At 31.4% G+C, this 16264-nt stretch overlaps 1 protein-coding gene and 1 long non-coding RNA gene across 4 annotated transcripts in view; one reads left to right on the plus strand and one right to left on the minus strand.

Annotated features, from left to right (window-relative positions):
- Positions 1–6008, plus strand: part of Acadvl (Acyl-CoA dehydrogenase very long chain) — a 50202-nt gene extending 44194 nt beyond the window's left edge. Inside the window, exons 13-14 of the mRNA XM_076483304.1 lie at positions 1346–1494; positions 4480–6008. Coding sequence (XP_076339419.1) covers positions 1346–1494; positions 4480–4617 — 287 coding nt within the window. The 3' untranslated portion in view covers positions 4618–6008. The remainder of the gene's footprint in view (positions 1–1345; positions 1495–4479) is intronic.
- On the minus strand, positions 1081–16158 carry LOC143240597 (uncharacterized). 3 transcript variants are annotated; one of them, XR_013021837.1, is made up of 4 exons: positions 15995–16158; positions 8704–8758; positions 4728–4853; positions 1081–1453 (listed from the first exon to the last, which is right to left on the minus strand). It is a non-coding gene; the product is annotated as an uncharacterized LOC143240597 (long non-coding RNA). The 3 variants fall into 3 exon arrangements; XR_013021838.1 differs by lacking the exon at positions 8704–8758 and having other exon boundaries at positions 15995–16153; XR_013021836.1 differs by lacking the exon at positions 1081–1453 and having other exon boundaries at positions 4665–4853; positions 15995–16143.
- Positions 16159–16264: the final 106 nt, after the last annotated feature.

Consider the following 16264-nt stretch of genomic DNA (forward strand, 5'->3'; position numbering starts at 1 on the left):
TTCTGTACATAAAAAGAAAATTGCATTGAACAACAGTTTTCTTCTTCATAACTAATCATTCATGTATTTGATCATTGGGCCTATCACATATTTCTTCACACCAGGCCTTAGTTTTAATTTTATGAATATATATATATTTAACTGCATATGACTTAATGCAGAATTCCTCTGAATTTGATGTAATATTTAGAATCTATTCATTCATCAATTATTTTCAAGCCATATATCAAGATAACATGACAAGTCTTGAAATTCTGAAAAATTTTCAAAATGTGTAAAATCATTAATACTATCAGCTAGGCTAGTCCCTTGCAGCTTGCACCTGACATGTTCTTTCTTATTGTACAATGAAGCAGCAGGCTGATATAAAATATTACCTAAGTTATGACAACTAAATTTAACATTTGAAAATTTTATCCACCTTAACTTTGATGCTATTCTGACTGGCAAATATTCTCAATATTGATACCAACGACAACTTGATCTTCTCCAATTCTTTGTGACAGTTTCAGTTAATGTCTTTCAGTTTCAGTGTCATACAATCTTTGGTGCTTGCAGCTGGACAAATAGTTACACATTGTTCATCAAAAATAATTCCTACTGGATGATTCAGGCATGATTAAACTTAGTATTATACTTTGCAATACCTTGATATTTCATCAGTGTGGGTGGTTTTGATGTTGATAAACCCCCAAATACCAAATCACTTTCATTCATCTTGTTTATAAGATTGACTACAAATGGCATGCATGTGATTGCATATGATATCTCATTTAACTGGTTATCAGACAAACAAAGAACCAATCACTCAACACTATACACTTGCAAAGCAACTATTTATTTTAAACTAATTGTCTGATAACTAATTCAATGAGCTATCATGTACAATCAAGTTCTACCCATTTCTCACATTTGAAATAAAGGACTATGACTGTTCTAACAGTTCTGCTAAGAGAATTAGATATTTAATATCACATAAAGAAGATAGATAAAAGTCAAACCCTTATAATTGTGAAAAATTAGCAGCCAGGTATGAGTAGTGTGGTCTGTATTTAAAATCAAGAAGCTTAACTTGTGATGTAATTGCATTTAGTGTTTATTTAAAAGTCTGAAGAAAGGTTTATTTTGGGCAAAGTTCAATAATTTTCCTTAAACGTATCTTAAATCACTCAGATTAAAACAATTTTTTTGCTTTGTAAAATGTTGAACAAGTTCTGAAATAAAAACTTACAAGTGCTTACAATGTAATAAGTATATTATAATTAAACACTAGCCAACACTCCTTTGACTACTAGTAAGATGAAATAAACTGGTCTCTTACTAACATAACTCTTTCTTTCTTTAGATGAGCAGTTTCTATTGAACAGGTTGGCCAACTCTGCCATTGACATCTACTCAATGGTAACAGTTCTTTCCCGTGCCTCTAGATCTCTACAACAGCACTTGTCCTCTGCTGGATATGAAAAAAACCTGACTTCTGTTATCTGCAGTGAGGTATATTCTGTGTTTGTTTCTATCATTATAAATTACACAGATCAAAATGTTTCTGGAAGATTATAATAGAGCACATTAATGTTGATTTACCTGGATAATATAGAACATAATCCGTAAAATATTTAAAACTGTATAATTTAAATTAATTATGTTTCATTATATTAGTGCCAGTGTAACTACAAGTGAAGTTTGCAAACATTTTGTAAAGATTTCTATTTCTATAAATCTAATCAATTTATTTAAATACAACATGGTCTTAGATTTGAAAATTTATTTTTTTCAAAGACATTTTTATCTGTTTTTAATGTGGATCTTTTGCACTTTTGGCTTGAGATTTGATTATAACAAATTGCTTTTATTTATTTTTGACAATGATATCCTAATCAGTGAAGTATATTAATGGAAAAAAAAATCTAGTACTAAATTATTTGTCAGCCCAGTTTTTTTTTCTTTATATTAGTATTCAAACAGGTTATAAAGAATAAATTTCAATCTCTCCATGATCATTCTTGTACAGAGGATTGAGCATGTTATATTAAAACAGTTTTGAAGATTCAAAGTGTCAAGTGACAACCACAGGCATTATAAAGTATAGGATGAATGCCATATACAGTGAGATGTTCTAAGTGACGAGAAACCCACTTGAAATAAAAATGTATCTCAGAATGTCTAGTATGGGTATTGACACTTTTATTGATAAGCAGAGAACATTTCGACCTTCCTAGGTCATCTTCGGGTTAACAAAGAGAGTTTGCAACTGACCATTGCCAGACACGTCTTAGGAACGAGAGTATAAATGGGTACAGGATTTTAGGGTGCTTTAATACCAATACCAGCTGTTCTGAGATACAATGAGACTTTGTTTATCAAGATGTTCGGATAGTCAAACCAGTCATGTCTAATACAGTTGATGCTATTGATAGTGTGTATTGTCAATCAATAACTTAAGGGGGGCATGCAACTAGAAAAAAAGCAACTTTATGTACAGTAAAACATTGTTTTGTCTGAACCAGTGATTTACCAACAGAATATGAAATAAGTGGTATTAGTCAATTATACACCAGTGAATTTCCAAAGATGGTTGCACTCATAGTCAACTTTGAACTGAAATTTGTTTCATTTGAAGCTTCTCAGCAGCTTTAAGCAAATAACACATTACATTATTATCTTCACATAAGTCATTTCAGACTATGAGATGAGTCTTTAAAGGTAGATAGTGCTTAACTGGTGGATCACTTTCATTGTCAAATTCACTGTCATCACATGAACTGTTGTCTTCATCTCGCAACTCTTAACCAGGTCAGCTGACTTGATGTTGAGCCACTGATTGGCTGAGATAGCCTTATTACTACTCATGATTAAGTTATAAATTCCAGAAATAGTCTCATTCATGACTTCTGACACCCTAAAAGGCTCCACAGTTTCACTCTGTTCGGGCTGTGTGTGACAAAATCTTGATGTGCTTAAAGCAATTTTGGATAATTCCCATAGTAACACTGGACCGAGCAAAATTTGCCATTTGTAAAGCCTCATAGACATTTACCAATGGCATTGAAGCTTTTACTTGTATGTGCTTTGTTGTGTAAACAAACATCACACTTTAATGGTGCTGATATTTTTACACGTCTTTGTATTCCAGCAGAGTGACTTAACAGAACTATACCATAAATAACTCTGATGTCCCCTCGGTATCTCTTATAGTTGTATGTACATCACCACTGTGAGGATCATTCACAGAAAAATTTCCATAAATTGGTATCTGCTAGTTACAGAAGAGTTGTGACCACTAATTAACATCATTCTTGTGATTGACCTTTGTTCCACTTTCATGGAGTCATGTATTAATCACGTACCCACAGGAAATGCATGTTTGTTATATGAAACAATTGTTCAGATTCAGAGTGTGAATATGCAGATAATTGCTTAAATATCCTACTGCAAAAGTTTCTGTGCATGAAAACTGGATTTTCATTGTCCAGACTAATGAGGGTTCACTATATCAGAAATAACACCAAATAAATAGCATTGGTAAGTAGTGTCATACCACTAAAAATTGAGAACTTTTGGGATGAATTTATAACACAAATTTATAAATATTTTTACACTGAAGTCATAAAGATGTGTTCAGAACAGGGCTTTGTAACAGCAGAGATATGGATATATTTTGTATTTAATGACATTAGAAAACAAAGGAATATGTATCAACTTGGGATCCCATAATCACCTAGAAAGAGAATTGCAATAAGTCATATTTCAGATGTGGTGTGAGGTCATCCACATACCCCATGCAACAATATATATATTTTCAACCATTGCATTCTTAAAGCAGCTGGAGAATAGTACTATTTGATATAAAGATGTTAGTCAAGTTGCTGGATACTGTGCTTGTGGATTTCTCTGCAGTTGGACTGTTAAAGTTGGCACTGAGAACATTTTTCGTTACGCATTAGATGCATTATGAATAGCATGAAAAGAAGAAGTGTGTGTTTTTAGATACAGCATTATGATAGTGTTAAGATGCATGGTTGTCATACATAGTATGACCAGACATGGTAACATGGACTATAACAATGTGTTGAAGCTCCAAAATAATTTTAATATCACATACTAAATCTCTGTAACATTTGTGGAGTATTTGTGTAAAAACTGACATGTTCATTTCAACATCAAAGCATATATTCAAAATAGAGAGTAATCATTTTGTGAAGGCAATCTATTTTCTACAATAAAGATTTGTAATTGATTTTCCACACTTAGTAAAACATTCTTAAATACTGTACAGTCCTAAAATTAAATCAGAAAAAAGTATTAAGCACAAAGAAAAGGAGCTTATGTTATTTATGTTAGAACTCTGTTTCTTAAACTTGAGTATTTGACAAAGATTTAGGTGTAGAATGTTAGTATATGTATTGCAATTTTATACCATTAGAATATTTTAAAAGAACATCAGTGAAAACTTTTTAACACAATTTTTGGTAATCTTAGGGATGTGAACGAGTCCAGCAAAGTTTGAATAGTTTGAAAACTTCAGAAAAACTGGAAAACTTCAAGAAAATGACAAATATTTCTGATGAATTATGCAAACAAGGAGGCTTGGTACAACAGCATCCTCTAGGATTCTAAACTCAGTCTGTGTAATCAACTGTGGGGAGGGTTGGTAGTGCAACTAATCAATGCAACATTTTATGATCCTTTAAAAACATGCATATACAGAGTGGCCTGTAAGTCCTTACCCATCCATATATCTTATGTATCCAGTGTATCTGTGTGGTGTCACCAGTATTCTTGTGCTCACGTACCCACGTACTTGTCACAATACGTTCTTCAAGTGTAAATGGGCTTACATTGGCCATATTTCTCTAAAAAGAAAGAAAAAAATTTATAATACATGCATAATTGAATGTAACATAATAACATATTGACTTACAGGCCACTCTGTATATAAAATATTTGCATATTAATGGAAGAAAAATATTTTTATTATTAAGCAGAAATGTGTATTACAATATTGTACATATTATGAATTCAAACCAAAAGTGAAACAATAGCTTTGTGAATTTTTTTTTGTGATGCTGCAGTTCTTCCGAGACATGAAACTGATAAAGATGCCAAGTTTGTTTACCATATTTAATAGTTATTAGCAATACACTTTTTCACTGGAAGATAACAAATAACAGCAGTAAATTTAGTATGAAGACCACAGTTAATTACAAGAGATCAGAAAGAGGATTTAAAAAAAGATAAAAATCAGGGCAAGAAGCTGAAGTACCTTAACCCATTCATTGCTGCTGGAACAAATGTTTTCCATTGCTACTTCTGTGTATACCTCCCTCTACTGAGTCCTGGTTCATCATCCTGACTATTGTCACTAAATGAAGAGCTGGCATCCTCTTGTCTCATTGCACCTTCATCATCAAGCAATTGAACACCACTTGACTATCTTCTAAGCTATCTAAGTCAAATGCATCAAGCACATTTACCTATTAATTGGGGTTACTACTTGGTACTCTAGGAATATGTGCACATCAGCATGTAGTTGTCGTACATTCCACTTAGGTGTCTTGTTGGTTACTGAAGGGCAAAATGGAAAACACTGAGGGAAACTATACATCAACATCAGGTAGGATGTCAATAAATACTCTCTAACTTATTTTACTTCCATACATTACACATGGCGGTTTTGAATACAGTAGGGAACATTTGTCCCAGTTACATGTGAGGGGGTTGGGGGCACTGGGAAATGGACATCCTAGCTGCAGTGAAAAGGTTAAGAGTTATCTGTTCTGCATTTTGAGCAACAATATTCTGTATCAAAAGCACAAAGAAAGTAACATTTATGAAAGTGCTAAAATATTTTCATTGGGTCATTTATTATATATGTAGTGCTTTTAATAAAAATAAAATATTATTCTACAGTTGGTATTCTGAAGTTTGTGTCAAGTCTTACATATTATTAGTAATAAAATGAGTTTAATTTGCAACTGGTTTCTACTTTAATAAATAAATAAAATATATATCTGTGTATGTGTAATTATATGATTTTAAATTATTTCTTATGAAAGTATATATATATATATAAATTCAAAATTAACTTTTTTTTTAAATGAGGTGAGCATCTTTATTAAATATATATAAATATATTTATATATAAAATATAATATAATTTATAATATAATATAATATATAATATATATATATATTTAATAAAGATGCTCACCTCATTAAAAAAAAAGTTAATTTTGAATTATAATACTTTATACACACCAAGATGATATAATTAAAAGTTTCATTTGTTTAACCGTCTCTAGATGCTTGTTTGTCTAATAGACTACTCCATATTTCTGTTAAGCTGTACACAATAAATCATAATTACAGTAGATATGCCTAAGTTGCATCTTCACAAAATTCAGTAAGCTATAATAAACATCACAAGTATTTTGTACACACAAAACAGAACTTTTAATACAGTATTTCTACTAAAGATGTCAGTCTGACTAGTCTGAAGTCTGGATGCAAGAATATATTCATTGCTAATAATGATAATTTTTTTTCATCTTTCAATTTTCATGTTTGATTTGCACAATCCCTAGAATCTCCTAAATGAATAAAAACGTTTTTATGATAAAAGTTCGTGTTTTATCTGTTATTGTCTCTACTTGACACTAAATGTAGTTGAATGTACAGTGAAAATGAAATATTTTTAAAATAATGAAATAAAATAAACTTACTGTTTTCTTCTTTCATTAAGAAATGCACTTTCTAAATTGGATTTTGTTATTCAAATTTCTTCCATGTACTTTTAATGTTACAGTTTTATTATCTGGCTTGTATGTTATATGGTTTTTTTTTCCTGCTTGAGAAGTGACACATCTCCTTGCAAACTATGTATGCTTAAGACTTGTGCATTTACAGTTTTATTATCTGGCTTGTATGTTATATGGTTTTTTTTTTCCTGCTTGAGAAGTGACACATCTCCTTGCAAACTATGTATGCTTAAGACTTGTGCATTTAAAGTTTCCTAAGCCCAAAGATTTGTTGTTTTTTTTCTACGTCTTTGTAAAGAAATAAATTCCATAGCTAATATATGTGACTTAAATGTAACTTAACTGTCAAGTATTTTACAAAATTTGTTAAGTACTATGAAAGGCAGCTTCCCTTACAGTCATTGTACAAAAATTAAGACATTTTGTTGGCATATGTTTCCTGCTAACTTATAAAAATCATTTAAAGCTTGTAATCCAGAACAAGCTCTCTTTCCTTAGTTGCAAATAACTATGTCAAATAATGTGATGTAATTCAGAAAGATAAATGTTTGTGAGTTTTGTTGTGGTCTGAAAAAGTTATTTTTATATCTCAGTAAATTGAAATTTAGCAAGTGTTTTGTTTCTGAAGTTTTGTACCTTGGCACTGTCTAGAGATTGTATCTAAACTAGGATAGCATAACTTCAAAATACAAACAAATATATTGTCTAGCTACAAAAGTAAAATTTGAGAGTGCTCACATGTCATGTGACAACAAAAGTGAGGACATAGAATTTCTTTATTTCTATTTGAAATTAAAACTTAAATATGATAGAAATTTTCTTCATAAAATACATTCTAATACTAAGTTTATTGACATATTCTAATAATAAAGTTGATTTATTAAATTTTTAAAGTAATCTCTTAAAATGTGTTTTGTGCAAAATAGCCATACTATTTGCACAGGGTTAAATGTTTTGACTCTCAAAGAAAGATTGCAGATAATTTAAGATAAATGTGACTAACTGATCTCAAGTTTGAATCTGTAACAACCACAAGATTCAGACTTCTATAGCAGTTTGTTCTTACAAACACCAGTCTGGTATTTACCATGAAAATAACTTTCTAGCATTTATTCTTATAAATAAGGTAAACTTTGTGACCTGCCTGTTTCAGTTTAACAAATATGTATAAAAATACAGGATTTGAAACCTTTATTTTGGTACGGGCAAGTGTTTGCCAGTTATTTTAAGATACAAAAGTACCAGCCATATTTCAAAAAACAAAAACAACAAAAGATTCTTGGATTTCATGTTCTTAATAACTAACACTGGTTAATTTATGTCAATTTCCATGAAAGAGTGTTGTTAATCTCAGATTCTATAACAGGCCATCAAATTTTAAATCAATGTTTTTAGTAATAATTCCTAATGTGAAATATATATATATATATATATATATAATAATAAAAAAAGAAATGCTGCTTTATTGTGCTGTTTTCAGTTGCAATTTTAAATGTAAGAAATCTCACTGATAGATTTGGTATTTGAAAAAAGCTTAATTTGTTATCATAATGAGATTTTAATTAATGTTGAGCTTGCAGCCAATTTTTAATTAATTTTGACTTGTTTGTGACCTATCAGCATATACATAATCATGATTGCAATATCAACTGGGTGAAAAAAAAGCTACTCTCCTTTAATTGCCAATGACTCTATCAGCTAACCATCATTAACTGAGCTGTGGGAAGTTTAACAGTAATGTGCTCTTTGATGTGTGTGTGTGTGTGTGAGCACTTCACTCATTAAATGAATACTGTAAATAGGACCTAACTGACAATGAACATAATTTGGAACATGTTTCTGGAAGTTAACATTTTATTTTACTTTGTAAAGCTAACATGGCTACCTACTTCAATTCCTAATTTTTAACTACTGATCAAAAGGAAGACAGAAAATAACACCCTACCATCCTTGTTAAGGGAATGACTGTCACATGTGGCCATTCACAGTTCCATCTTGTGCTTTAAACCATGAAATAATCAAAACAACTATTTTTAGGGGAGAAAATAACAAAGCTAAGGAAGATATTTGAATGAACAAACTCGCATATGTATATAATGTCGAAAATAAATTTGTTATTCTTTGCTGTATCAAAGGAAACATGGCACAACAGCTAAGCAAACACTTTTTTTTTTTCTCAGTTCCTAATAAGTTACGAACTGCATTTTTGATATACTTTGTCATTTAAAAAAAATAAATGTTGGATTTTACTGCTGTATGAAAGTTAAAAGATTAACACATGTGCAATTAAAATGACAGTAAAATACATTTAGTATTATTTTACTTTAGTTATAGTATATAATACTTTATGTTAATGAATAAACCACCACCAAGCTATGATTAACTACTGGCAAATAATACCAGTTTGACCCTAACATAGTAATGAATAGGCTAAAAGACCACTTAAAGAACTGTTTGCATATGATTTTATACATGAATTTTTACAGTCTATAACTAACTATTGTAACCCTTCTCATGCTTACTTTTCATATCTAACCTCTGTAGCAGCACATCAGTTTGCATAAAGTTGTAATTTAGTCAAGTGTGCTTTAACTGAAATATTTTCTGGATTGTAAATTTAACATTATAATGGTAAAATCTAATTGATGAAGATACTTCTTTCAAAATCTTTACTTGTAACTTATTTTTTGACAGATATTCTTTCTCCTTTTTTTTTACCCTCTATTCAGCTATTTTCCCTAATTCATTTCTTTTTCACCCATTCCCTTTTGATGAAATTATTACCTGCTAGTGTAATATTTCCAACCCTAATTGATAGAATGCCTAAGTTGATAAACTTATAATTATGTAGAATTACCTATATGTGCACTTCACTTGGCACGTGCACTATGTTATGTAAGCATACTTTCTCTGAAACTCGAAGGAATAGGTATGAGGTTAGGGGTGATTATTTCTTTGAATTTCCTTTTAATAGTAACTAGAAATACATTGGAAATTTATATGAACCCCTATCAGTTTTAAATACATGTTTTTAAAGTTATTTATGCACTAAATTTTTGTGAGTACATGACTTTGATGGTTACAACATCTATAATAACATAAAACTTGCACACAATAAAATACTGTGAGTACTGCACTTAATGAAATTTGTTTCTTTTACAATTTCCTGTGTATTTTAGAGTCAATAAGTCAGTTCAACCAATTATTTTTTGGTTATTTATGCTGAGTGTAATGAAAGAAAAAAAATGAAATACATAACATGAAACTACAGTGAATGGAATGTTAACAAATAAGTGATCTGAATTTTAAGCTTTTAAATTAAAATGCAAAACTATAAGTTTTTGTCATTTTCCAACTGGCCTGATGAACCGTATAATAGGGAATCATTACCAATATCACATCTAGTAATTAAAATTGTTGTTGGGGCTGTTTCAGAACACCACAGTTTAAGAAGACCCCACTGGTCTCTCTATGAAAAGACATAAACGGTCAAAGAACCTGGTGGTGAAATTATCTTTATCCCTTTCCATTATGTCCAGGTGACACAATCTATATAATGATAAAGTTTATTCTACTGACCTAGTTGTTTTAAGGCCGAGGTAAAACATTTCTAATATTACTTCTGCTAGGATAGATCAGTTAATAAAGACTCCAACATTGTAAAATGCCTTTGGGATCCATCAGCTCTATCTTACAGTTAACTAAATGACCACTTTAATGTTAATAGCAGGATTGTAAATTTACATCCAAAAGCTACTGAGAGCAAGTGATATTTCAAAACCCTACTATAAGGCTCATCCTAGAGAAACAAAGATATTAGAGAAAAAACTCACACGACTGAAATATTAAAAATGAGTATGGATCACTAATGAAAGATGGAAGTAAAGCTTCTACTGATGTCACATGAATATTTAGGAGGCAATGGGCCATGAAAATAAGTATAAAAACTACAGTGAAAAATGGTGTCACATGTAAACAAAATTAATGATAAAAAAAAATGCAGGTCTGACTTGCAACAGACAGGCTAGCCAAAAACATTTATCAATCTCAATGATAACGTGAAGTCCTGCATAGGACTTCCAGACTACCAACAACCTAAAACATTAAAGCACTTACTGTGTTTGAGATTAAATGCAAAAAAACATGACATCCTAAAACAACTTCCCAAGTTTGTTAAGACATAGTTACAAACTAATATAGAAAGCATCAAAGGTATGTTTGTTTTAGAGCAAAGCCTCATTGAGCTACCTGCAGTGTCCATCACGGGGAAATGAACTCTGGTTTTAGTGCTGTAATTTTCCTAGACTTGCTGTTCCTCTAGGGGATAAGCTTCAAATGTTGTATAGCTTATGCCTAATCACCATACTAATATCTACAGTCTTTAGTATAAGGTTCTTTCCTCAGAAAAACAACCTTTACAAATATTTCACTCAGATATCAGATTCTAGAGAAGGTGTTGCAGGTAAGTCATAATGAAAGGAATGAATGAAGTGGTGGCCACCAAGATCTTAAACAAGAAAGATATATAATGCACAGATACAGACCCCAAAAGCAGAACCTCTGACACCCAAGAATTTAGACCCATCAAACACAGTAGTGAAAGCTGGAATTAAATATGACAAAAAATGATTCAAACTTTTAAATAAATTAAAAGATTAGTAGGTTAAAAATTGGGCTTGAAGGTCTTTTAAATCCACCTCAAACTTAACAGACAAATTTTGGGAGTGTTGCAGGATAAATAACAGTCATTCAAGTAGTAGTGAAAACAAATTCTCTGGTGATATTTAAAAAAAAAACCCAAGGCTCAAACTTCCCAGATCAATGTAAAGAACCCACAACTGAGAATTAGTTTCTTTTCAACAAAGTGTAAATAACAACACAGCGTAAGAAAAAGCAATATATACTTTCATAAGTGGGGGAAATTTTTTATTTAGAAATAAAGAATGATAAGAAACTGATTCTGCACAAACAAATATAAAATATTTTGTCACTTCCATTGAACAATAGAGAGGTGTGAATAAAATTTCAAACTATGGTTTCATACCTCAGTAATAACCTCTTTGGGCACAAAATGACATTACCTATTGATCCAGAACAGGAGATGACACAGGTTTGCAAGAAGAGTAAATGAAAAAGAAGCATATGGCATTGATGTTAAGAGGTTTCAAGAAAGATGACTCTTAATGTCCTATGAATGGATATCACTTCTCTGCAAAGTCCTACAAACTGTATAAACTTACCCTCAACAGATCTCATGATTTAAGACACTACAAGGTCAAGTTGATGGAGTGCAAAAATTTAATATTGAGCACACCTGACCCTGCAGCATCTACCACTATTTGGGATTCTGAAATGCACTGTATACTAACCCAACATGATACAAAATAACAACAGGTAAACTTACCCCATCACAGGTGAACATACATGCATAGAATCTCCAAAGGAGGAAGATAATATCCACCCAGGGAAAACACAGCTTTGTCTTGCAGATACTGTGTGACAAATGTATTGGGAGGTGTCCACATACTAGCCTGAATGATCTCCTCAAAAAAATGCCAGTTATGAGCTGTTAACAGCATAGATGACAAATGTGGTGCAAAGAAACCTTACATAGGTGTTGACCCTCTACAGCCAAGTCAGAATACACCTATCATATGAGTTAAGGAACCCAACCAATGAGCATAACAAGTGATAGATCACAGAAAATAGAGGAATTCTATGGAACAAATAGATCAAAACTAGAACCACAAAAGGAGGCAGTATGCATCATATACCAGAAAACAAATTGGACAAAGCAGTTAATCTGAGATGGGAAATGGAAGGTAAAGGGGAAAAAAAGAACTTGATAGTCAATGTTTGTTGGAGGAAGGCCTGATCTGAACTGAGGATAACATACAAGCAATGGTAAAGGATGTAAGAAAATTAATGGCATAAATATTGAAATGATGGCAACCTAAGGGGGAGGAAATATGTTGTAAAGAAAGGGTGGTACAAGGAACACATTGCAATTGGTTCAAGGCGAGAACTGGAGACAGCATAAAGGATGACATTGAAATCCCAATCTGCAGAACAAAGAAATGTGGCAAACAGGCCAGATGAAGAAACTGAAAGAGAGGTGAATAACTAGGGAAGAGAAAGATTTGTGGAAGTGGGAAAATGAAAGGTGGTGGACAGGTCAGTCCTGTAATTAGCAACAGTTGAAACAGATAAATTCTGATCAAACAACTAGATAAAGAAATAGAGTAGTGAGAAATAGAAGTGCAAAATGGTCAGAAGCCATTGCAAATGGACCAAAGTCTGAAATAAGACTATTGCCATTGGTACATTAACAAGGAGGAAGGGTGAATGGTACAGGTAAGGAATAACACTACACAAATGGTGAATCCTTGAACATGATACACCAGAACTATTACGTCATCAGTGGTCTAGTACAGGAGATCCAGTGTCTGAAAACACAATGATTTGGACTTTTTCCTCCTTGCTTATTGATATAGCTAATGAAAGTGGAATTATTAAAATAAACCATAACTATTTTACTCTGAAGGAGCAGGAAGAAATGATACAGACTCCATTGAGCAGGTGAAGTTCAGGATGATTTGGAAGAGGGGAACCCCCACTGTGGTCATGTTCCTGTCAAGCCACCAAACAAGGTGAAAGGGTTAAGGTGGTTCAAGGAACTGTGGGAGAAATTCCATTGGTCAAGAAACATTCAATGAAGGGAATGCATGTGCTCAACTCAAAAGAATGAGAACTTTCAAGGAAGCTTGCATTTCCAAAAGCAAGAGAACCTCTCATGTTCCTTACCAAAATGGAAATTGAATAGCCCCCCAAATAAATAAGATAATGCATGAGGTAGTAAAGAACTTCTTCAAATTGATGAGAAATTCCACCAAGTATTCTCTCAAAGAATAGGTGTGGCAAGCAGTAAAGAACCTGGAACTTACAAATTAAATAAGATAAATAGTGAAAAGAAGTAAAATAACAAACCAACACATAATCAAAATAAGCCACAGCTACAAGAACATAAATGGTAATGACGGTGCAATAATTGTGCCAATATTGAAACTTAAACTAAAATAACTTAGATGGTAAAGGAATTATAAAAATTGAACTTACCAAGTACTGAGCTGAGAAAACACAAAAGACCTAAATTATCGAGTGTGAAAATTAGGTCATTCACACAAGCTCAAATAAACTCACTAAACATGGGTATACCTACTGAGAGGGAGGAATGCACACTAAAAACTTACCACAGATCTAGGAAAATAAATAATACCTTACTTAATAGGTTACATGGCAGAATGTAACAAGTAAAAAATGCCATAAAGAAGAAGAAAGGTCTAAATCTTTGCACTAACTATGAGTTATATCTCAAGGTTAAAATAGTTAAAGTAATATATTTGAACAACTTTAATTTAGCATCCATTTAACACAGTCTTTATCTTTATTTGTGTCCATGATAAAACACTGCTTCTCAATAATACCTTCAGACTCTTATGCAATGTTCATGAAATTTTGAAATAAAAATCTTTTTTAGAGCATCTACAGTTCTTAAAAAAAATCTGGAAACTTCAAAATCAAATTTCAACACATTTCACTCAAAACTGTATCCATGCTGGTGAGTTCTTTATTATTGGTGTAATCTTTCAATAAGATAGTATTTTTATAGGCTAGGCACATTCTGTGATTAATAAAATTAGTAATATATGAAGCACCATGTGAAAAGTCATATTAAATAGTGTATGTTGTAAGCATATTAGAATAATAAAGATAAAAATCACATCAACAAAAGAAAACTAAACATTTAACACATTTAACTAGTCTTGAGAACCATCAACTTGAAAATATGATATTTCTTCTTCATGATGTTCAATCTTCATTTTGTACATGATGATAAAATTAAAACAACAACAAAAAAAGTTTCAAATTTAGATAGGTTGCAGTTGAAATTTTGTACAAGTTACAAAAGAGTATTAAAATATAGGGCAATTCTTTTAGTTGTAACTTATTATAAAACAGTAAACCAGTTACTTATCATTTCAAATACAACAACACTCTGAATGATAAACTTTCTTCACACTCTTCATTCAAGACTTTTTACAATGGTGGTCTCTGAAATGTTTTAAACAAAAATTAGCTAACAATGTATAGAAAGTAGCCAGTATATATGGTCAATACAAATGCTACACTGTATACAAAAGCATTTAGAAACAGTCATTCATATTCCTCTTAGCCCCTAATTCACCATGTTACATTTTTTTTATTTTACTCAATCATTATTCTTAGATGTTGGTTTGGATTTTAATTTCAAGCAAAACTAATTTAGTAGTGACAGACTAGAAGTGAAGCAGGCTGTCAACATCTACTCTTTTACCAGTAAATAGTGGGATTGACTGCATATTATAATGCATGTTTGGAAGAAAGAATAAGCATATTTATAGAAGGGGAATTTGAACCCCCAACTCACAAATTGTGAGCTGACCATTTTAAACATTATACCATTCTTACGTGAATTAGTAGTCAAATTGAATGCTAATTCAATTCTGCAGCACATGAACAAAATGATGTAATATGAGTAATACCATGTTACTATTTTGTTGTATTTATAATATTCCACCTATTTTTTGAGCTAAAGCTCAATTCTGGCAAGTGTTTTTGGAAGAAATCCATGTATTTCTATATGTTACTTCAACCCAAAAGACTGGACATAGGGAAGGAGAGTTTTATATTTTATTAACTGGTGTGTTTTTCACATTTACTCATGATGTGGCATATTTTCAAGAATAAATATTTATTAATTATACAACTAAAAAGAAGTAATCACCTGCTTCAGCTAAGTATATGAAGTTTCAATCCACTACTTTATCCTGCTAGAACCAAGATTAACACACACACAAACACATACATATATACATTGTAAAATTTGTATGATAAAGAAAGGATCTGTTGGCCAATGTCACAATTTCGTTAATTTTAGTTTTTCTTTAATAGTAATTATCGTGCGTTATTATTAGCATTAAGAAAGACTTCAAATATCTAAAACCATAATAACAGTTGTAGTTATGCTTGTTTGAGTCGCGTGACATCAACCTATGTTTATTTTTAGTTTTGTTTTTAACTACAAGTTAAATACATATTAACAAAACAACTTTTTTTTTCATTTGTGAGAAACACACAAGTATATAAAAATACACTTTGTACACAGTGTAAATATAAGCGTACGTATTTAAAAATACCTGCAAAAATGCTGCCTATTTTTCATAAAATGAAAAGTGTAAGTAATAGTATCGCTTCTTATAGCGAAAAGTGTTCCCGCCTGACTTGTATAAGCCTAATCAAACTCCATTTATTCAAAACATGTCTCTGAGAGTTCCCATCCATTTCGAAGCAGACGACAATTTCGTTAGAACGAAAATGTGAAAAGAAGTTAGAGAAAAGAAGGAAAAATAATGAACATGTTATTAGTACTACAAAAGTTGAGATAATACTTTTAAGCTATAAGTTAA

The sequence above is a fragment of the Tachypleus tridentatus genome, chromosome 13, assembly GCF_004210375.1.
Source record: "Tachypleus tridentatus isolate NWPU-2018 chromosome 13, ASM421037v1, whole genome shotgun sequence".
NCBI classification, from domain to species: domain Eukaryota; kingdom Metazoa; phylum Arthropoda; class Merostomata; order Xiphosura; family Limulidae; genus Tachypleus; species Tachypleus tridentatus.